Consider the following 24371-nt stretch of genomic DNA (forward strand, 5'->3'; position numbering starts at 1 on the left):
TCCGTGTGCTTACTCACACTCAGTCTTGTTCACACATCACCCCTGTGCTCACCGACCGACAAAGGCTCTCATTTTAAAAGCACCAAAACTTTAAAATTCTCATGTTTTCCTCCATGGTTGTGATGATCCCGATCTCTGTATTCTCCTCCAGCCACAGCCCTCGCCAGGATCTCTACACTGATCTAATTCCAGCCACTTGAGCATTCCCGATTTTAATCGCTCCACCATCAGTGACTGTTCTTTCAGTTGCCTAGGCCACAGCTCTACGCCTCACTCTTCTTTAAAATACTCCTTAAAACCTACCTCTTTGACAAAGCTTTTGGTCACCTGCCCTAATATGGCTCATGTGGCTCAGTGTCAAACGTCACTTTGTAATATTTCTGTGAAATGCCTTGGAAAATTTTATTATGCTAAAGGCATAATTATTGTCACTGCCTTGGACATATATCGTTGATTTGCCTCATCAATTACACATTGTAACTCAAAGTGTGAAGCAGCTTGATGGACAATTGTCCTCAGTCTGTCATTGGGAACATTTCAAAAAATGCCCACAGTAAAGATGGCGGCTGCGCACGCGCCCCGCCCACAATAAAGATGGCGACCGTTACCTCGGGGCTGCAATCGGAACAAAACTGCCGTCCTGGCTCCGTACAAAAGTGGGAACGCTAAGGTCTTTTTCGGGGTTTTGCGGATTACGCAACATGTTTACAAAACCTTTCCGTCTACCCACCGGATCCATCGCTTCCTCCGTCCCCCGATTTTCGCCCTTACCGATACGGATCTGACAAAGCCTTCTCCCCATCGTCATTACTGGCTCTGCGCATGCTCCAATGTTTTTCTCCACTGCGCCTGCGTATTGCTCTCCTGTGATGTGGATAGGGGATATTCCCCACCGCGGGGGATGATGGGTGAAGGCCCCGCCATTGAAAATACAAATTATTGTATCGAGATTTGTTTTCCTGGTGTGGTACGGAGACTGGGGCCGGAGGATCAAACAATTAACTTAGGAAACAAATAATATCGTTATATTATATTGAAACTATTGGAGAAAATTCTGAAGGAGAGAATCTATCTCCACTTGGAGAGGCAAGGTTTGATCAGGGATAGTCAGCATGGCTTTGTCAGACGGAGGTCATGCCTAACAAATTTGACTGAATTTTTTGAGGGGGTGACCAGGTGTGTAGATGAGGGTAGTGCAGTTGAAGTAGTTTATATGGATTTCAGCAAAGCCTTTGACAAGGTTTTGGCTTGTAGGTGGCAGAGGTTGATGACAGAAGGATGCTTTAGTGACCTGAAGCCAGTGTCCAGTGGCATACCACAGGGATCTGTGCTTGGTCCCCTATTATTCATCATTTATATAAATGACATAGATGACTATGTAGGGGGTAGGTTTAGTAAGTTTGCGGATGACACAAAGATTGGCCGGGCGGTTAACAGTGAGGTTGAGTGTCTTGGGCTACAGCAAGATATAGACGGGATGGTCAAATGGGCAGATAAGTGGCAGATGGAATTTAACCCTGAAAAGTGTGAGGTGATACACTTTGGAAGGAGTAATTTGACAAGGAAGTATTCAATGAACGGCATGACATTGGAAGTTATGAAGAACAAAGGGACCTTGGCGTGTGTGTCCACAGATCTCTGAAGTCGGAGGGGTATGTTAGTGGGGTGGTGAAAAAGGCATTTGGGACACTTGCCTTTATCAATCGAGGCATAGGTTACAAAAGTAGGGAGGTCATGTTGGAGTTGTATAGAACCTTGGTGAGGCCACAGCTGGAGTACTGAGTGCAGTTTTGGTCACCACATTATAGGAAGGATGTGATTGCACTGGAGATGGTGCAGAGGAGATTCACCAAAATGTTGCCCTGGGATGAAACATTTAAGTTATGAAGAGAGGTTGGATAGACTTGGGTTGTTTTTGTTGGAGCAGAGAAGACTGAGGGGTGACCTGATCAAGGTGTACAAGATTATGAGGGTCATGGACAGGGTGGATAGGGAGCAGCTGTTCCCCTTAGTTGAAGGGTCAGTCCCAAGGGGGCATAACTTCAAGGTGAGGGGCAGGAGTTTTAGGGGGGATGTGAGGAAAAACTTTTTTAACCAGAGGGTGGTGACGGTCTGGAATGCGCTGCCTGGGAGGGTGGTGGGGGCAGGTTGCCTCACATCCTTTAAAAAGTGCCTGGATGAGCACTTGGCACGTCATAACATTCAAGGCTGTGGGCCAAGTGCTGGTAAATGGGATTAGGTAGGGAAGTCAGGTGTTTCTCATGTGTCGGTGAAGACTCGATGGGATAAAGGGCCTCTTCTGCACTGTGTGATTCTGTAATTCTGAAACCCAACTGTGCGGACCCTCCATTATCCAGCAGAAAGGAGAATGGGATTTGGTGGAAAATAGAGAGTCTCCAAAGAGCAGCAATAACAGCAGAATCCAACCCCTACAGTCACATATGAACTTACTGGTGCCCCAGCAGGCGGGAAGAACAACTGAATCGCTGCCCACAAACACAACGTTTAAAAAGCCTCTTTCTACCAGGTGGGAAAATTCAGTCAATGCTTTCACACGTGTAAATTATCTGAATGGTCTGTCACAATGTGGCTATGCTGCCGTGTCCTGTCAGCTCTGAAAATCCTCCCCCGGTGCAACTACACAAGAGTTTCCATCTTAAATGGCAACGGAATCACTCCTCACAGTCAACAACAACAAAAATCTGCATTTATTTTACACCTTTACTTTAATAAAACATCCCAAGATGCTTAGCATGGGTGAAATTGTAGCAGTGTTTTTGCGACCAAATTAAAGACAAAAACACAATTTCCAAACAATAAAAATGGAAATGCACACATTTTAGCAACATAAATCCGTGGCTCTGTTAAATGGTTCATCACATTGTATAACATTCCTATGGTTGTAAAACAGCAGATAATCTGGCTCAGTATGATCTGTGCTTTGGTAGATCTGCTGTGAATATAACACATAGGGAATAGCTGCGCATTTCATATTTGTTCTATCACATACATTTACTTTAATCAAATGTCTTGAAGCTGATTGTCTCCCAGGCTAATTTATTCAAAAGCCTTAATAACCAGTGTTTCTTGTTTCCCATTTTTTTTTCTACAGCTCCAGCATTCATCTGATCCAATTGTTATTTCTCACCTCAGTTTTCAATCACTGTTGTCTTCAATATCCTTTCTCATAATCCACTTCCCATCTGTGTCCACCCAACTATTCAGATTTTGTTACAAAAGCTGGTAACGATGTGAAATATGTCATGCAGCCTGATATTTAACACTATTTTGGGTGGTGGGGATTGATTATTGAGTACAATTTATGCAAAATGTATTCCTTCTTAGGGAGTCCCATCTGAAACATTAACCATCACATGAGGTTTATATGGGAAAATGTTTTTTTTTCGAGACCAAGGAAGCGCAAAAATTGTCCCAAAGTTCATGGCCATGAGCGTGGGTGTCGAGTCCACATAGATGAAGCACAATTGCCAGTTGGTCCTCACCAGCAACAAGAACTCCCACTCCCCATCATCCCCCAGACCCCTCAGCACAGCTCCTGGCCTCTCCCTGCCATTTGATGCTCCTCACATCTGCATCCTGTTGTTGTTGTATCAAGTGATTAAACACAGCTCCGCACTGTGCCCAGGAATTCCTTCCCATAATGTGCAAAAGCACTCAGTCACTTCAAACACATCAACAAGACAATAAGTAATGGTGGAGGCACTGAAATGGCAGGAGCTGGAAACGTGGTGAGAGCAGGAAAATGATAGCATGAAGTTAGAGGGAAGGAGGAGTAAGATGTGTCAGTGCGAAATTGGAGGGGGGGGAAAAGAGGAATGTCTGTGTGAATTCCTCTATCAAAGCCTTTCCTCATCCTCAGAATACAAATGTGATTTGAAGGTGTTTCGAAACAGCAACACGCCATGCAGTGGAAGAACACTAATTTATACCTGGGTCTGGCAGTTCCTCCAGGGTTTAATAGCCTGCTGCCTCCAGCTCTGTCAGACTGGAGCTGTGGCAACTGGTGAGGGAATCAACAAGAGGGAAAATCCTTGAACTCATTCTCACCATTCTACCTGTCACAGATGCATCTGTCCATGATAGTATTGATAGGAGTGACCCCACAAGGCCCTTGTGGAGTCAGAGTCCCACCTTCACCCTGACAATTCCCTCCATCGTGTTGTGTGGCACTGCCACTGTGCTAAATAGGATAGATTCAGAAGAGATCTAGCAACTCAAGACTGGGAACCCATGAGGCAGTGCGAGCCATCAGCAGCAGCAGAATCGTATTCAACCACAGTCTGTAAACTCATGGCCCAGCATATCCCTCACTCCACAATTACATCAAACCAGGCGATCAAGCCTGGTTCAATGAAGAGTGCAGGAGAGCAGGTCAGCAGCAGCACAAGACATATTGGAATGTCAACCTGGTGAACTACAACACAGGACTGCTTGCCAAACAGTGGAAGCAGCCTATGATAGCCAGAGCTAAGCGATCTCACAACCAATGTATCAGATCAAAGCTCTGAAGACTTGTGTTCCAGAACTAGTGACACCTCCAGCCAAACCGTTCCAGCAGCTTTCCAAAGAAAATAAAACCCAGCCTATGAAATGCTTCCTCTTCCCAACTGTTTTTGATGTGAATAAGGTTGAGTGGGAGTTCGCTAATTTCTCTCCCTTAATCTTATGAATCAGATCATTCTTGACATGGGTCTGCTGCTATTGGGCACCCAGGGAGTGACCATTCTAATTCGGTGACTCTGAGCAGTTTTGTTGGTCCAGGGACTTGAGTGAAACTTGCCACTTTTAAAGCGTCATCATTCATTGTACATTAGGCCACACCTACAAACTGATTTCTCACATTTCCAGTGAAGTGGAGGAAGTTTGCTTTCATAAACCAGCAACTGTGATAAAGACAAAGCAGGATGGAGAAAGACTCATTTGGAGCACAGTGACGCAGTGGATGAATGGAGAGCTGAGGTTCACCCATGAAAGCAGCAAAGTTTTTTAAAAAAGCAACAGCACCCAAAGTGGGGCTTGAACCCACAAACCTGAGGTTACAGGCCTCATGCACTACTGACTGTGCTAGCCAGAAGTTCAAGGGGCTGATGCTTTCCATTCAATCATTCACAGCTTCTCTTTCTTAGTTGCATCTCCTTCCAAACACTGATCCATTTTCTTCAGGATTTGTTCCTGGATTTAATATTTACCTGCTTTGTGACCTCATTTTGAGATCAGATTCTCTTCAATCTCCAACACAAATTGAGTTGCAAACCTGTCGGACAAACAATGGAAAACAAGTCAGTCGGTAACACAAATCCCATGGTGCTCATATTCAGATTCACAACAGTCAACTTTTAAAAAGGAAGGAGTTTTGCAGTGAAAATATTTAGAAAGTTGTTTTTATTTGTGACACACTCACTCGGGTATTCTGTAAATGCTGCTTGGAGGTTCAGTGACCGGGATATAATCTACCCGTATTTTCCTGAGCCGGTGCTCGGTGTATCGGGAGGTTTGACCTGGGTTGGAGTATCTTTCGTCCCAGGGATGGGCACTAACCCACTGATTGAAGCTGCAGCCGCCGCTTTCTGCCGGCAGCGGGTGATTGGAGAGTGTGGGGCGGAATATTGCTGCTTTTCTGCTTTTCCCTGTCTCACTCACTGTGGAGCTGAGGAGGAGCGAATGGGTTTGTTTGAATCCAATAACTTCACAGATTTCCAATGGGTTAGATATAGGTACAGGGTAGGTCTAATCATTTTCTCATTAAACTTGAAATAAATTAATCAATAATCCATTTGTGTGTGGCATGGGGCAGGGAGGGGGATATGGTGGCATAGTGGAAATATCACCAAACTAGTGATCCAGAATCCCAAGCTAATGATCTGGGGGACAAGGGTTCAAATCCCAGTGGAATTTGAATTCAAGTAATAATCTGGAATTGAAAAGCTAATCTCAATAATGATGACCATGAACCCATTGTTGTAAAAACCCATCTGGTTAACCACTGCCCTTCAGGGAAGGAAACCTGCTGTCCTTACCTGATCTGGCCTACATGTGATTCCAGACCCACAGCAATGTGGATGACTCTTAACTTCTTATGGTGTGATAAGCGACTCAGTTCAAGGGCAACAAAACCATAAAATGTTGGAAAAACTCAGCAGGTCTAACAGCATCTGTGGAGAGTTAAAAAAAACAGAGTTAACATTTCGAGTCCATATGATTCTTCTTCAGAGTCATCCCTTCAAGCCTTTCAGTGTCTTGTCTATTACCAAGTATTCTGATTGTCCCAAAGTCGAAATTAGGTTGAAATCCCTGATGTGCTGTAACGAGAATCCTTTCAATTTCTCAGATCAGTTAATTTCACTGATAACATCAGAATCAATGTTCCAGCGTCTTAAAGAAGGGAAAGGTGCCTTGACTGACACACACTAAGTCCAGATGTCAGTTTTTCTCCTCTTAACCCAGAGAAATTAAGACCACAGATGCTAAAACTGATTTCCTTGACATATTCTGATATATCCTGACCATTGACTAACTGTAAATTTCTCTTGAACCTTGGGGCTGTGACTGCTTCCTGAAAGAAAGTGTCCAGCTGACTCTCCCCCTCCGTGATGGCCCTGATGTCTGCAGCTCAGACTGCAGCTCAATAACCCTGAGCCCATGTTTCCTGAGCTACAGACACTCACCACAGATATGATGGTTCAGGATCGCAATATTCTCCAGAAACTCCTACTTGCTGCAGTCCCGGCACAGCACTTGCCCTGCAAAGAACTTTAAACTCTGGCCCAGTGATGGGAGTTATTACCTTCAGCAGAAATAAACAAAACATGTGATTAGCAGCAGCATCCAACCCCTGCAGTCACACATGAACCTGCTGGTGTCTCAACAAGTTGGATGGTCGGTTGAATCCCTTCCCACATTCGGAGCAGGTGAATGGCCTCTCCCCACTGTGAGTGCGTTGGTGTGTCTGGAGATTGGATGACTGAGTGAATCGCTTCCCACACACGGAGCAGGTGAATATCCTTTCCCCAGTGTGAACTCGCTGATGTTGAATAAGGTGAGATGATTGTCTGAATCTCTTCTCACAGTGAGAGCAACTGAATGGTCTCTTGTCAGTGTGAACAAGCTGGTGTTTAATTAGATCAGGAGAGGTTTTAAAGCAATCTCCACAGTAAAAGCATTTAAAAGGCCTCTCATCACTATGAACTCTCTGGTGTGACCCCAGGCTGGATGACTTAGTGAATTCCTTTCCACACACAGAACAGGTGAACGGTCTCTCCCCAGTGTGACTGCGTCGGTGAGTTTCCAGCTGGGATGGAAAACTGAATCTCTTCCCACAATCCCCACATTTCCACGGTTTCTCAATGGTGTGGGTGTCCTTATGTCTCTCCAGGTTGGAAGATCTGTTGCAAACTTGTCCACACACAGAACACATGTACAGTTTCTCCCTGCTGTGAATGGTGTGATGTTTTTTCAGGCTGTGTAACTGGTTAAAGCTCTTTCCACAGTCAGTGCACTGGAACACTGTTACTCGGGTGTGTGTGTGTCTCGGTGCTTTTCTGGTCACACTGATGTTTGTAATCTTTTCCCACAGACAGATCAGAGAAACATTTCTCCTTCCACATTCAAAGGCTGATGATATTCAGGTCCTGATGAATCGACTGACTCTGAGAGGTGTTGATTTGATGTTTGGTTAGTTTTCTATGCAAATCATCTCCTTCTAATATCCTGCAGAAAGAGTTGACAGTGTCAGTATCGCTATAAGTTCATGTTAGAAATTCAAAACAGACAATTCTAGTTTCTAGTTTTCTCTCTCTGTTCTTCCAAACAAGTGATCTAAATCAAACTAAAAGGAGCCCCAAAAGGCAAAAAAGCAAATGGAATTTTCACAATTAAACCACAATGTTAATTGCAGTGACTATGAGACACTCTGCAAGCTGAGGGGCCCACTGTTTGTAGAAGGCATCAACCATATGGATGGACACTGCATCCTCGCTGGCCCTGGCCACCAGGGGACAGGCAAGACCATAGAAGACTGACGCGCTGCCCGGAAACAACAAATCCCGGGCACTGGGACCCAGTTGGGAACAGATTCATCCCTGCAGCCCCGCCCACTCCCTGTTGTGTCACCATGACGTTTGTGCATGCGCTCAACCCCGCTCAACCAAAATGGCGGCCGTTAATTTGAGCTTGTTCGGAAAAAAGAACCGGGCTGCAAACGGGAGTATCTCAGGGTCTTATTCGAGGTTTGGAGCCTTTACAAGATGTTTAGAAATCCTCCCCGTCCTCCCGCCGCCTCCATCGATCTCTCCGTGTTTTCATTTCCTTACCAGCTTGAAGATAAGACAGACAAAAGACTCCGCATCGCCATTATGGTGCATGCTCCAAACACTGGGCGGTACTGCGCCTGCGCACTGCTCTCCTCTGGTGGGGAATAGGGGACAGTCACCACCGCAGGCGATGCTGGGTAAAGTCCTCGCCATCGAATGGCCTAATTGGTGAATCGTGAATCCTTTTTTTTGCAACGATGTGGGGATTGGGGCGAGTGTTGGGCAGTCAATAAAATTCGCAACCAAATTATACAGAAGCCCAAGTGCACAGAACCTCCATTATCCACCAAAAAGAAGGGAATTGATGGTGAATTGCAAATCCCCCAAAGTTTTACCAAAACAGCAGCAATGACGCGGAATCCAATACCTCCAGTCAAATGTGAACTCAGCAGATGGGGTGACTGAGTGAATCCTTTCAGTGAGTAACTGTCAGGATTGTCGTCTTGTGGATATTCCTGGTAGTGTATTTTTAGTTATACTGTCACACACCAATAACACAGAGAAACCTGGAAACAGGCTGCAGCTCCTTTTTTTTCATTCATCACAGGATGTGGGTGTCACTGGCAATGCAGGCATTTATTACCATCCCTAATTGCCCTTGAGAACGTGATGGTGACCTGCCTTCCCAAACCGCTGCAATCCAATTGAATTTTACTTTCTCTGAGCGGTTTTCACATGACCAAGTGGCTTATGCACCATTAAGCACATTGCTGTTGGTCTGGAGTCACCTGAAGACCAGATGAGGCTGGGATGGCAGATTTCCGCTCCTCGAGGATGTCAGGGGACCAGTTGGACTTTTGTAACAATGCATTCGTTTCATAATCACTGATAACAGCTTTTATAGTAGGTTTTTATTCCAGATTTATCGAATTAATTGAATTTAAAATCTCTAATTGTTGTGATGGGATTTGAACTCACATCTCCAGATCATTATTCCCTCTCGATTAGTAATCCAGTAATGTAACCACTAAGTCTGGGCATGTCATCAGAATGCTTGAATTCAGATTGACAAACAGGTGCTGTACTCAGAGCTACACCAGGGAGGCCCTTCACATGGGACCAAAGGAAACTTTTCAAAGACAATCTCAAGGCCTCCATGACATTCTGTTCTATCAACATAAACACTTGGGAAGCAGATTCCCAATCACCTCCAAAATGGTGATTCATCATCCAAAAACGTTTCAATCAACAAGAGCAGCCACTGAGAGAGACAAACAGCGAGGGCAGCTGCTCGTGTCAACAATCCACCACCAACTCCACAGGCTGACAACCCCCATGTCCTCACTGATAAAAAACAAAAAACTGCGAATGCTGGAAATCCAAAACAAATACAGAATTACCTGGAAAAACTCAGCAGGTCTGGCAGCATCAGTGGAGAAGAATAAAGTTGACGTTTCGAGTCCCCATGACCCTTCAACAGTTCTGCTGAAGGGTCATGAAGGACTCGAAACGTCAACTTTATTCTTCTCCGCCGATGCTGCCAGACCTGCTGAGATTTTCCAGGTAATTCTGTTTTTGTTTCCCATGTCCTCACTGTTGGGAGAGCCTGCAAGGCTAAAATAGGGCTCATTAGTCGTTTGTGAACCCACAGCTAACACTGACATCTCACTTCCGCCCAGTCATCGACAAGAAAGAATCATCCCTGACATGAGGGATTGTCAATGGATAACCACAATGTTATCTTCTTTATCTGCGGATCGGATGTCGGTTACGCAATTGCAGCAGCAGTTAACAGCCTCCTGTGAACTCCTCCATGTGATATCTTAGTGCAGATTTTCAACAATTTATTTTGAGTGTGTTTATGTTAAATGAGTAAATACTGATTTTATAAACCAATTGTTAGGCCTCAGTTGGAGTGCCATATTCATTTCTGGGCATCACACTTTAAACAGGATTTCAAAGCCTTAGAGGTGATTTACTAGAATGGTACCAAGGATAAGAGGCTTCAGTTATATGGAGAGACTGGAGAAACGGGGATTGTTTTCCTTGGAGCAAAGGGTCAAAAATGGAGGTGGTGGCATTGTGGTATTGTCACTGGACTAGTAATCCAAAGACCCAGGAAAATGCTCTGGAGACTGGGTTCGAATCCCACCAAATCTCATGATGACCATGAAGTCCTTATCAAATGTCATAGAAACCCATCTGGTTCACTAATGTCCTTTAGAGAAGGAAATCTGCCATCCTCACCTGGTCTGGCCTGCATATGACTCCAGACCCACAGCAATATGGTTGACTCTTAAAATGCCCAGAACTGACACCACATGGACTGCAGCAGTCTGAAAGAAAAAAGATGCAATAGCAGTTTTCAAAATCATGAACGGCTTTGACAAACTAAAGAAAGAGGAAGGGTCTCCAGTGGCAGAAAAATAGCTAATCAGAGGACACAGATTTCAGAACATCTTTTTTAAGCAGTGTGTTTTTGTGATCTGGAATGCACTGCCTGAAAGGGTGCTGCAAGCAGATTCAATAGCAACATTCTTGGGAGAATTGAATAAATAGTTGAAGAGAAGAAATATCCAAGTCTAGGAGTAAAGAGCAGAGGAGTGGGACTAATTCGATGGCTCCACTAATGAGCTGGTACAAACATGATGAGCTGAACACCTTCCTTTAGCCCCTGTACCATCTGAAGACAGTGGCAGATGATGCTACCCAGAATGCTTCAGGTGGTAGAATATGGCCCAACAACATCAACAGGGATGCAACACTCAGATTTTTCTCCGTTTCTTTCGTGAAGGTGCTGTGTGATGGTGAGGTTCAATCCCAGTCTGTTTACCCTCCTGTACCCTGCCAAGTGGTAATTCTGAGCTTATGATCCTATACTGTGAGCTATAATAACGGTATTTTATTCAAGAAACAAGTTTTCAGACCAAAGGCTGAATTGCAGTGTGACTTATATGAGGAAATTCACATAGAGACTAAATAATCAAGTTAAAAACATGGAAATGTGACAATCAAATACCGGAAACAGGTTCCAATTTAAAACTGGCAGGAAAAATATTTCCAATGATAATAATAAAATTGGACACCAGAAATGAAATAAAAGGCAGGTTATTTTCTGATAATAACAGTGGCAGAGTATAAGTGTAACAATGACACACACGGTCTGATACAGTAAGAGTGCACATGGGGCCCGAAGGAAGAACAGCAAAGGTTTGGCTCTCTTTGAGTGTAACAAATACAGTGTTTGTTCCAATAATAAGAGTCAGGCTGCAGTGTGTTAGTGAATTCATCATTGGATCCAATGTGATGATAATACAGTCAGTACCTAGTGCACCAAAACCAAAGATTGGGTCTCATATAGCAGTGCGAGCGAGTCATGGTCTATTGATATAATATGATATCAATGTGTTGCCTAATCCCTAATAACAGAGCCAAGGATCAATGCAATGTGAATGGGATGGGTTGAGTGTAATAACACAGACACGGTCTATTGGAATATGAACTGACGCCAACATTGACTAATTGGTGGCACTCTCACCCAAAGTCAGAAGGATGTGGGTTCAAGCCCTCTCCAGAGACCCAACCACATCATCTAAACTGATGCGCCTGGTGTCATTATAAATGGGAGTCTCTGTTCTTTTGCTGGCTATTTTCTTAGACTCAGAAGGAGTGAAGGGAATGACAGACGGGACAATTCTGGGCAGTTGCTCCATCCAGCAAGGCAGGGATTTCTGGGACATGATTGCAGGTTTGAGGTGTCCGCCCACTCATTAAAAAACAACCTCTTCCTCTTTGGGTTTGTGAAGGGAGTTATGACAGCAGCACGCGAGACCGACTAGAGTCTGGTGTAAAAATAATCACAAAGGCCAATTCCAGTTCTTAATAACAGAGGTGGCTTTAACTACAGGTAATCTTACATTAAGGGAGACAAGAGGCCGAATAAAGATTCGATTGTAATAGGAGGACAAGGTGTAAGGAAGCAATGATATTTGGGTGGCTGTGTTATAGTGAGTGTCACAGGGAGGTATGTGATAAAATAGGAGTGGAAATATCATGACAGAGATACGTGTGACTGACTCCACCTGACTGAGAGCTGTTATACCCAAGGGGAGGGTAATGACGACATGGGGAACTCCAGAGATTTCTGGTATCTGAGGTGACAATGGTGCATCTGTTAGAGGAACTGAAAAGAACCGGTTCCTTCTCACCCTTGCCTGCAGTTCCCGAGTTACACAGACACACAGGAAACAGATTTGACAGCTCGTCGAAACCAACGTTTTAAATCTTCTGTTTGAGACACATTATGATTGAAAAGATCAAATGTTAAAACCTCAGGAGAGGAAAATTCAGAATGTCATAAAGATGAGTGAACCATCCAATTAGTCCCATTCACTACAACTCTGCCAATTATTCCCTCTTCAAGTATTGATCCAATTCCCTTTGAAAATTGCTAACATATCTGCTTCCAAACCCCTGTCAGTATGTGCATTCCAGGTCACATCAAATCACTGCGTAAAAATGTTCTCCTTATCACTCCCTCCGGGTCTGTTGTCAAATATCTTAAATCTCTGAGTCCTCTGATTACAAACCTTCCTGCTCCTGGAAACAGTTTCTCCCTTTCGACATTATTACCAATCCTTCCTCATTTTGAACATCTCCATTAAATTTCCCCCTAAGCTTTTCTGATCTAAGAAGGACAACCCCTGTTTTTCCTGCTCAAAAGAAGAGTGATGTTGGACTGGAAACCTTAAATCTGTTTCTCTGTCCACAGATGCTGCCAGACCTGCTGAATTTTTCCAGCATTTTCTGCCTTTCGCCATTTTTCCTTCTTTAATCAATCAAAAACCCTTCATGATATTGAACATCTCAATTAAACAGGAACACACTGACATCGAGAGAGATATAGTGGAAAGGAGAGACATAAACTGAGAGAAAAACTGAGACACTTAGAAAAACAGAAAGATGAGGTGGTGAGAGATAAAGCTGAGAAATAGAGGAAGCAAGGAATACAGAATGATATGAGAGAATGATATAAAATGGAAAGGAGCAGGCTATCAGTTCCTGGCTATGGAGAGCAGAGGGAACTCAGTTACTGATCCACAGACACGGCCACATATGTCCGGGAATGGAGACTCTGAACAGAAACAACAGGCTTATTTGTAAATGTCACCGCAATGTAATCTGTGTGACTCTGCCCTGACTCTCTGGCCAGATATAGGCCGCCTTGACAGATGTTCTTACCCGACTGTAGCCCCTGGATTTATTTTCTGCTCAGAAGTGAGATGTGTGGTTAGGAACCAGCAGCAGAGAAACAGGAAGTTGTGTTTCCTGAGAATGAAACAGCAGGTGTTAGTTTCATGTTATCTCCGAGAACAGTCTTCCTGCCTGTGAGGGTGACTCACTCTGACAGCATCAAAAAGAACCACACAGATTGCTGCCAGTCTCAGCATTACATTCACCTCCATTCCCAATTTAAAGATTTAAACATATGAGCTTATTTGGGGTTTTACCATATTCACTGAAGGGGAAAACAAGCTGATGGTTATCCTTGGGAGAAATAAGGGGAAATTATATAAAATGAATAATTTTGCCCAAAAACAGTTATCAGAAAATAGGAGAGTTAAAGTGAATCGAGGCCTGTCTGAGAGTGAGAGAGTGAAACAGAGAGAGAGGGGAATGACTCTCTGTACGTTGAGCACTGCCTCAGACAGAGAAGAGAGGCTAAGTGAGGTTAAGTGTGTTAATTTTTTTCTCTCTCTCTGAGAAATAACCTAAGTGAGCTTAGGTGCTCTCTGAAACAGAGAGATTAAGTGACTCGGTATCTGAGAGAAAGAGGAGAGAAGTTAAGTGAAATAAAAGCAAAATATTGTGGATGCTGAAAATCTGAAATAAAAACAGAAAATGTTGGAAAAACTCAGCAGGTCTGACAGTATCTGTGGAGAGAGAAACAGAGTTGACGTTTCGAGTCCGTATGACTGAAGACGATCATACGGTCTGAAGAAGAGTCATACGGACTCGAGAGTTGAAGTGAGTTTGTGGACAGATGTGCTCATATTGGTAATTGAATGGTCAATGTGAGATTGTTTTCTAAACAGCAGCACCCCAGAGAATGGGTTCCAGATAATTGTCAGTGCTATGAAAAGATTTGCAAAGATATTACATTTGGAATAAATGGAAATAAAGGACTAAAATACTTGCTGGGGATAATTACTTCAGGAAATACATTGCAAACGTGAAGAATGATGCGTTCACAATCAGACACATAGACACAAGAACAAAGAAGAAAAGGACAGCACAGGAACAGGCCCTTCGGCCCTCCAAGCCTGCGCCGATCATATTGTCTGTCAACTAAAACATTTTGCACTTCCGGGGTCCGTATCCCTCTATTCCCATCCTATTCATGTATTTGTCAAGTTGCCTCTTAAAAACCACTATCATACCTGCTTCCACCACCTCCTCTGGCAGCGAATTCCAGACACTCACTACCCTCTGCGTAAAAAACTTGCCCTGCACATCTCCTCTAAAGTTTTCTCCTCTCACCTTAAATCTATGTCCCCTAATAATTGACTCTTCCACCCTAGGAAAAAGCTTCTATCTACTCTGTCCATGCCACTCATAATTTTGTAAACTTCTATCAAGTCGCCCCTCAATCTCCGTCGCTCTAGTGAGAACAATCCGAGTTTCTCCAACCTCTCCTCATAGCTAATAACCTCCAGACCAGGCAGCATCCTGGTAAACCTCCTCTGCACCCTCTCCAATGCCTCCATATCCTTCTGGTAATGTGGCGACCAGAATTGCACGCAAAATTCCAAGTGTGGCCTAACCAAGGTTCTATACATTTGCAGCATGACTTCCCAGCTTTTATACTCAATACCCCTGCCAATGAAGGCAAGCATGCCATATGCCTTCCTGACTACCTTATCCACCTGCGTTGCCACTTTCAGTGACCTGTGGACCTGTACACCCAGATGCCTCTGCCCGTCGATGCACTTAAGGGTTCTGCCATTTACTGTATAATTCCTGCCTGTATTAGACCTTCCAAAATGCATTACCTCGCATTTGTCCGGATTAAACTCCATCTGCCATTTCTCCGCCCAAGTCTCCAACCGATCTATATCCCGTTGTATCCTTTGACAATCCTCTTCACTATCTGCAACTCCTCCAACCTTAGTGTCGTCTGTAAACTTACTAATTAGCCCAGTTACATTTTCCTCCAAATCATTTACGTATACTACAAACAGCAAAGGTCCCAGCACTGATCACTGCGGAACACCACTAGTCACAGCTCTCCATTCAGAAAAGCACCCTTCCACTGCTACCCTCAAGTGTGTGTGCGCACACACTCACACACACCATTTTGTGTTGAGCTGGTTTCAGTTGTGCCTGTTAACCAGAAGATAGATTTTTAATTGGATACCATTAGGATCCTGCAGCAGTCCATTCGACTGAGGAGACAGTTCTAGATTCTGTCTGACACTATCAGTGGGTCAGGTGGAAGCTAAATAGAAAATCCTGCAGGAAAAATAATCCTTAACATTAAAAATCAATCTGAGCAATTGACTCAGTACTACACCAGTGTGAATTAGTAAACTTTAACACAACAAGTTTTATCACTAAGTAGTGTAAAGTACAGTGCACTAATGCTCACCTTTAGTCTTGCCCCTCAATCCTAGTTAATCACTGGGAGATTGTTACAAGATTCACCCCATCCTTTCGACACAAATATTACCCACATAACACTTGAGTCATTAGAAATTGATGTGTGCTTCACTGTCCTTTTAAATATACTTCACTCCTACCAGCCTTTAATGATCAAAAACATAACAGGGTTATTAGCTGCTGATAGCTGTCAATGGGATTAAATTTATGCTTGAAATGATTAAATCCTCACATGCAAAACATATTTTGTTTTATTCTTTGATGGGATGTGGGTGTCACTGGCAAGGCCAACATTTGTTGCCCAACCTTAACTGTCCTTGAACAAAGTGGCTTCCTCAGTTATTTCAGAGGGCAATTAAGAGTTAACCACATTGCTGAGGGTCTGGCCTCACATGTAGGCCAGACCAGGTGAGGATAGCAGATTTCCTTCCATAAAGGACATTAGTGAAGCAGATGGGTTTTTACAACAATCAATGATAGTTTCATGGACACTATCACTGAGACCAGATTTCAATTGCAGATTTTGAATATCATGATGAGGTTAGAAGTCTGGTCAATATGCTCAGGTTCTGAAGGTGAAATCCACAATTTAGAGATTCTAAAATCAGTGTTGCCACTGTAACCAAACTGCTACTGAAATGTTTAAGGAGCTAAGGTGACATTTTACATCTACAGTTTGACCATAACATTGGTTAATACCGTTACTGTTAAACTTCCAGATAATTCCACAAACAGCAACTTCAAGCAGAAGGAGCAGAATAAACGAGATGGAGAGAAACACGAGAGCCCACAGGCGAGGACCACATAGAGCAGGTTCACACACCCAGGGACGGGCTGGGTTGCCGTGCCTGGGGGTGGGGCGGGTTCACACACCCAAGGCTCACCGGGAATGATCAGAATAAGGAAACCGCCCAGAAAACTACCAATAGGAATCTTCAGCTGAACACATCACTCATTCTTAAAGGGACGAAAGGGGTCCTGACACTGTGAAGTTAAAGGGGCAGACACAGCTTCAGCCTTCTCTCTGTTACCTTTCTGATAGTTAAAGGCTGGTAGGAGTGAGGTATATTTAAAAGGACAGTGTGTGGGAAGCACACATCAATAAAACTGGGAATTCTTGGACATACGCTGCAGGTCGTTCTTTTTCTGGGAATCAAACTGTTGTATTATTGTCACAGCAGTTAACAGCCTCCTGTGAACTCCTCCAGCTTCTAGTTTAATGCAGATTTTAACCCAATAAATTTCAGCATGTTTCGATTCAGCGACTCGGGACTGACACACAAACACGTTGAAACATTTTAGAATTATTAAGAACCATTTTCCGTCTGGAAACTTAAACTTGCTGTTTCACTTTCAGTCAGGAACAGATCACAATTTTACACCAACCTTTGATTTGGCAGCACGTTTCCAGCATTCACCGTTGTTCTTCCTGACTCTAAACCCAGTTGTAAAAGAGCCTTCTGTTCTGTGTCTAGGAGCTCTGAACCATGGAAGAGAGCAGCTGGGACACATTTCTTACACACCTCAGGATTCACCCACATTGGGATTGTGCCGTCAGTGAAGAAAGATGAGAAAGACCAAAGTGTTGTTTGGGGGTCCCTCAGTGTGACCCTGATGGACTGTGTCCAGGCTGAAGTTCTGTTCCTACCGTAAGATCCTCCCCCAGATTGTCCTTTCTGACTCCAGCCAGGTGGCGTTAAACACTCAGGTGGGGAAAAACAAAAATATACAAACAAAGCTGATTTATTTCACATTTATTCAGAATATTGAACCTCATCATCAGGTCAGGACAGTCAGAATGAACATGGTTCAGTCCTGGTATGATTAACAGCATCAACAGGAGTAGAATCCAAACCTTGCAATCGCTTGTGAATCCACTGGTGTGTTCGCAGGTGTGATGACTGAGTGAATGCCTTTCCGCAGGCATTACAGGTGAACGGCCTCTCCCCACTGTGAACTCGCTGGTGTTTCAGCAGATAGGATGAATGAGAAAATCTCTTCCCACACACAGAGCAGGTAAATGGCCTCTCCCCACTGTGAATGCTCTGGTGTGTCAGCAGGTTGGATAACTGAGTGAATCCCTTCCCACACACAGAGCAGGTGAACGGCCTCTCTCCAGTGTGTACTCGCTGGTGATTCAATAGGTTGGATGACCGGGTGAATCCCTTCCCACACACGGAGCAAGTGAATGGTCTCTCCTCAGTGTGAACCTGTTGGTGTGTCAGAAGGTTAGATGAACGAGTGAATCCCTTCCCACAGTCAGAGCAGGTGAACGGTCTATCCCCCGTGTGAAGTTGCTGGTGTATCAGAAGGTTGGATGAATTAATGAATCCCTTCCCACAGTCAGAGCAGGTGAACGGCCTCTCCCCAGTGTGAATTCGCTGGTGATTCAGTAGGGCAGACGGACGGCTGAATCCCTTCCCACAGTTGGTACAGGTGAATGGCCTCTCTCCAGTGTGAGTATATTGATGTGTTAGCAGATCCTTTTTGCTTTTAAAGCTCTTGTCACAGTCAGAACAATTAAAAAGTTTGTTATCAGAGTGAACAAGTTGATGTGTCAGAAGGTGGGATGACTGAATGAATCCCTTCCCACACACGGAGCAGGTGAACGGCCTCTCCCCAGTGTGAATACGTTGATGTACCAGCAGATCTTTTCTGCATTTAAAACTCTTCTCACAGTCAGAACATGTAAACGGTCTCTTATCAGTGTGCACAAGTTGGTGTGTCACAATGTGGGATGACCGAGTGAAGTCCTTCCCACACACAGGGCAGGTGAATGGCCTCTCCTCAGTGTGAACTCGCTGGTGTGTCCGAAGGTTGTACAAATGGGTGAATCCCTTCCCACAGATGGAGCAGGTGAACGGTCTCTCCCCAGTATGACTGCGCCGATGAACTTCCAGTTGGGATGGGAAATTGAATCCCTTCCCACAGTCCACACATTTCCATGGTTTTTCCATGGTGTGGGGGTCCTTGTCTCTCTCCAGGTTGGACGATTAGTTGAAGCCTTGTCCACACACAACACGTGAACAGTTTCTCCCCACTGTGAATGGTGAGATATTTTTGCAGACTGTGTAACTGCTTAAAGTTTTTTTCAAAGTCAATTCACTGGAACACACTCACTCGGGTGTGTGTGTGTTGAGGCTTTTCCAGTCATACAGATGTTTGAAATCCTTTCCCAAAGACAGATTAGACAAACATTTCTCCTTCCACATTCAAAAGTTGATTATATTCAGGTCCTGATGAATTCAGTGCCTCTGACAGATCTTGATGTGATGTTTGCTTTGCGTTTTCTGTCTGCCAGTCACCTCCGTTTAATACCCTGTAAAACGAGTTTACAAAAGTCATCACTTTAAATCCAGGACTGAAATTCAGAACAGACAATTGTAGTTTCTATGGAACATTTATTCCTCTCTTGTTCCCCCAAAGCTGTAAATCTCCGTCCCACACACTCTCCTTCCTCCCTGGGCTGAAATCCAAACCCATCTCACCATCTCCACCATTTCTTTCCTCCACTCCCAGTTTTCTCCCTCCCTCTCCTCTGCCTGGGTTCAGTTCTCCAGCTCCTGTGTCTCTGATTCAGGGTCTCAGGCGGGACCCCAGCTGCCGTCGGGCGGGACACAGGAGGGGGGACCCTCCCGGGTGTGTCTTACCCGGACCCTGAGTCCGTCCCGCCAGTTTCTGAGCCCCCGGGGGGCCCGCGGTCTCCCCGCAGTTTCTGAATCTCCCGCTCCGGAGCCTCTTCCCCTGAAGCCGGCGCTGTCACCGGGAAGAAGCCCCGGAGCTGCAAACACGGGTGATGGAGGCTGTGATCCGGGATTGCGGCCTACACCGGGTGTTTCTGGATCCTCCCCACCCCGGCTCCCAGAACCGCTCCTCCCTCCGCCTCAGCGAATCTCACCCGCGTCTCCCGCACTCCCAGGGCTCTGAGCAAACTGACACTGCGCATGCTCCAGGTATCATCAGCATTGCGCCTGCGCGTTGGGCTCCTGCACAGTGACTAGGGCACTTTCACACACGCAGGAGATTGTGGGTATCGGCAGTGCCATTGAAACACAAAATAGAGAACGAAAACAATTTTCTGATACCCAATTGTGAACAAATAAAAAGAAAAATCACACGCAAATCCTAGTAAATGGGTGCTCTGCCATGTTCCATTTCTAGAAGTGATTTAAACATATTTCAAGCCAGCTCAAACGTGTTAAGGGCAAGTCATGTTCAACTAACTTGCTGTAAATTCTTTACAAATGCCCATTCCCTTTCCTTCTGCTGTATAATGGAAGTTCCGTGCATTGGTGTTTCTTTATCATTTGGTTCTGATCTTTATTGATTGGTCTACGGTCAAAGTTTCAATCCCATAACCACAAAGTAATCACAAAAAAAATATTTTCCACTCACAATTACCCAGCACCCCAGCAGATGGGATTCTGCATTGCGACTGGAGGAGCTCCTGCCCACAGATTCTGCCTCCGACAAAGGTTGTTCTTATAGTGGCTGTCCCTGTGATTGATTTTTTGCGGGTTTTTCTGGGATAAAATTGCCCATTGCCCCCGTACAGTTGGAACCCTGGTTCTGAAATACTGTCCGTATGATTTTAAGGCTTCCTGGAATAATGCACCGATGGAAATCTGCAATAATCCATGGTCCCATCTGAGTTGCAGATTTTAATGTGATTGTCCAATCTAGAAAAAATATCATTTCACCCCTTTAAACCTGATTCAGCTGATCCCCTCCACACATACTGCAAAAGATTATCTTTGAGATCAGCTGTTCCTTTATAGTCTGTAAGAAATACAAAAAATTCTGGAAAAATTCAGCAGGTCTGACAGCATCTGTGGAAAGAAACACAGAGTTAATGTTTCGAGTCCGTATGACTCTTCTTCAGAGTCTGTGTTATTCTGAATTATGACATTCTCCTGAACCTGTCCTAACCCTTCTGCCAGTTCACTTATTGGAAACAGGGACTCTCCTTGTTTTAATGTTAACACGCCATGTCTCCCCAGTTATTCATTTAAGTCAGCCCATGAATTGTTTGAGCATTGTTTCATCATGTTCCCACATTTCATCAACAAATGTTGAAACGTATGCTTCACACCCACAGGGTTTCATCTGTTTAAAGCCACAAACAGAAAGGTCCAGTTTTCTCCTGGAGGTTGAGACAAATCAGCTTTCAAAATGATGCAGGGTTTCAGCCAATGAGGGACATCCGGATTCAGCCCCGCCCCTCATTCACTCCGATTGGTTGTAGGATCACACGCTCACGATCGGACCTACAGCTCCGCCCCCTCTTCCTATTGGTCCGGAGTTTCCGTCAATCCACCCGGCACAGTGATCTGGAGCAGGCGCAGTGTGTGTAATGGCGGTGAACAGAAGCTTGTTTGTCGGATCCACAGGAGGTAAGATAAAGAGCGGAGTGGAGGGAAAAATAGAGCCGGTGGGTGGATGGGGAGGGTTCGTAAGCACTCGATGCGGCTCTGAACCCAAAGTAAGAAACTATCTGTGGGGCGAAGGCTGCGGGATCGCGTCTCCAGCAAAAGGCCCGGGTTAACGACCGCCATCTTGAGCGGGGTTAATGTGTAGCATGGCGCATGCGCAGTCATTCCTGTCAGCAGGAGGAGAGAATGTTGTGCATTTCTATCCTGGACTGACGGGGATGGGTTTTGGAAACTCCTTTTACAGGGGATTGGAAGGGGAGGATTTACACACAGCAAACTCCAAGCAAAGATCACATTAAGATCTGACTCGAGTCACTCGATTCATCAGGACCTGGATATTATCAGTCTTTGAGTTTAAGCATTGAGTTCCAGGTCATTAACACTCAATGTGTGAAATTTCTTCCTCACATTCCCCCTGTAGATCTTACCCTAAATCTTAAATCTGTGTCTGTGATACTTTTATGATTAGCTAATACCTTATGTTTTTTTCATTCATTCATAGGATGTGGGCTTTGCTGGATGGGCCAGCATTTATTGCCCATTCCTAGTTGCCTTTGAGAAGGTGGTGGTGAGCTGGCCCTTCTAGGTGGTGGAGGTTCAGGGTTTTGAGTTTCTGTCAAACTTCTGGTTGAGTTGTAATCCCTCTTTTTCAACCCTTCCCTCTCCCACCCCAACCCTTCTCTCTCTTCCTGTCTTCTCCCATCGAGGTGCCTTGTGTAGGCCCAGACTGGGTGGCAGATTCTCTTCCCTGAAGGACATCAGTGAACCAGTTGGGTTTTTATGACAATCCAGCAGTTTTCATGGTCACTTTTCCCTGGTGCCGGCCCCACAAATTACCAGATTCATTCAGCTCAATTTCACAACCTGTTTTTGTGGGTTCTCTCTCACTCCTTTTTCTTTGTTTTAAATCAATTTCACAGGGTATTAGAAGGGGAGGATTTGCAGCTGGGAAACTGAAACCAAACATCACATCAGGATCTGACAGAGTTGCCCAGCTTGTCGTCACCCAGATATCATCGGAAGTTGAACATGGAAGGAAAAAGCACCGTTCACAGTGGGGAGAAACCGTACACGTGTTCTGTCTGTGGACGAGGCTTCAACCGATCATCTAATCTGTTGAAACATAAATGCAGTCACAACAGGGAGAAACTGTGGAAATGTGGGGACTGTGGGAAGGGATTTAATTACCCATCAGAGCTGGAAAATCATCAACGAATTCACACTGGGGAGAGGCCATTCACCTGCCCTGAGTGTAGGAAGAGATTTACTTGTTCGTCCAGCCTGCTGAAACATCGGCGAGTTCACACTGGGGAGAGGCCGTTCACCTGCTCCGAGTGTGGGAAGGGATTTGCTCGGTCATCCACCCTGCTGACACACCAGCGAGTTCACACTGACGAGAGACCTTTCAAATGCCCAGACTGCGGGAAGTGCTTTAAAAGTCCCCGGGAACTGACTGCCCATCAACGTGTTCACACTGATGAGAGGCCATTCAGGTGCTCGCACTGTGGGACTGGGTTCAAGACATTATTTCACCTCACTGTTCACCAGCGAATTCACACTGGGGAGAGCCCATTCACCTGCTCCAAGTGTGGGAAGGGATTTGCTAACGCATCCACCCTGCTGAATCACCAGAGTGTTCACACTGACGAGAGACCTTTCAAATGTCCAGACTGTGGGAAGTGCTTTAAAAGTTCCGGGGACCTGATGATCCATCAACGTGTTCACACCGATGAGAGACCGTTCAGGTGCTCTCACTGCGGGACTGGGTTCAGACAATCATCTCAACTCATTGTACACCAGCGAATTCACAATGGGGAGAGACCATTCACCTGCTCAGAGTGTGGGATGGGATTCACTTGCTTATCCATCCTGTTGACACACCAGCGCACGCACACTGGGGAGAGGCCATTCACCTGCTCTGAGTGTGGGAGGGGATTCACAACCACATCCTCCCTGCTGAGACACCGGCGAGTTCACACTGGGGAGAGGCCATTCAGCTGCCCCGAGTGTGGGAGGGGATTCACAACCACATCCTCCCTGCTGAGACACCGGCGAGTTCACACTGGGGAGAGGCCATTCACCTGCCCCGAGTGTGGGAGGGGATTCATAACCTCATCCAAACTGCTGAAACATCAGCGAGTTCACAAGTGATTGGGTTTTTCTGTTAATCACATCCATGACTGAACTGTGTCCATTTGGTCTGTTTCTGCTGATGTTAATAAACTCCAGTCCAATTAATATTCTGGATAAAGTCAAATAAATCAGCTTTGTGTTAAACTTGCACTGTGTTGAGTCTTTTTAATATCTCTAACACAAATTAGTTCCTTTTGAAGTGCTCTCCCTCTCCTCTGTCTCCTTCATCCACACCTCCAACAACAAGTGTGAGGAGCTCATGGAACTTCTTTGTCACTAAGATTGAGACAATCCGATCAGCTGCTTCCCTCCTTCCACTGGCCCACCGGGCCAAACTCTTTCTAAAGCTTCCCCCCTGCCCCTTGCCCTGAACCTGTTTTTCTCCCGTTTCGCCCCTCTCCCACTTCTTGCCCTCTCAGAGCTCATCTTGTCAATGAGACCTGCCTTCTGCTGCCTTGACCCTATTCTCACGAAACTGCTGACCATCCATTTTCTCTATGTTAGCTGATATTGTTAACGGTTCTTTCTCTTATCTGTCCCTCTTGCCTTAAAATCCACCACCATCACCCTCCTGAGAAGAAACAAACCTTTATCCCACCATCTTTACAAACTACCACCCCATCTCCAAACTCCCTTTTCTCCACAAAGTCCTTGAACTTGGTGTCCCCCAAGGATCTATCCTTGGCCCCTCCTATTTCTCATCTACCCGCTGCCACTAGGTGACATCACCCAAAAGCACCGTGTTAGTTTTCACATGTACACTGACAATGCCCAGCTCTACCTCACCACCATCCCTCTCCATTCCTCCACTGTTACTAAATTATCAAACTGTTTATCTGACACCAAGTACTGAATGAGCAGGAATTATCTCCAATCA

At 45.0% G+C, this 24371-nt stretch overlaps 2 protein-coding genes across 2 annotated transcripts in view; one reads left to right on the forward strand and one right to left on the reverse strand.

The window, feature by feature from the left end:
- Positions 1–19059, reverse strand: part of LOC144697716 (uncharacterized) — a 72384-nt gene extending 53325 nt beyond the window's left edge. The window contains exons 1-2 of the mRNA XM_078569724.1: positions 17729–19059; positions 609–976 (exon numbers count right to left, since the gene is read on the reverse strand). Of these exons, the coding sequence (XP_078425850.1) occupies positions 609–976; positions 17729–18886 (1526 nt within the window). The 5' untranslated portion in view covers positions 18887–19059. The remainder of the gene's footprint in view (positions 1–608; positions 977–17728) is intronic.
- A 2207-nt stretch (positions 19060–21266) lies between these two features.
- On the forward strand, positions 21267–23803 carry LOC144698100 (uncharacterized). The gene is made up of 2 exons (XM_078570022.1): positions 21267–21322; positions 22282–23803. Exon 2 carries the CDS (start codon positions 22391–22393, stop codon positions 23510–23512), a length of 1122 nt encoding a protein of 373 aa, XP_078426148.1. The 5' UTR covers positions 21267–21322; positions 22282–22390; the 3' UTR covers positions 23513–23803.
- The last annotated feature ends 568 nt before the right edge of the window (positions 23804–24371 follow it).

Source organism: Cetorhinus maximus, chromosome 23 (genome assembly GCF_964194155.1).
Source record: "Cetorhinus maximus chromosome 23, sCetMax3.hap1.1, whole genome shotgun sequence".
NCBI classification, from domain to species: Eukaryota; Metazoa; Chordata; class Chondrichthyes; order Lamniformes; family Cetorhinidae; genus Cetorhinus; species Cetorhinus maximus.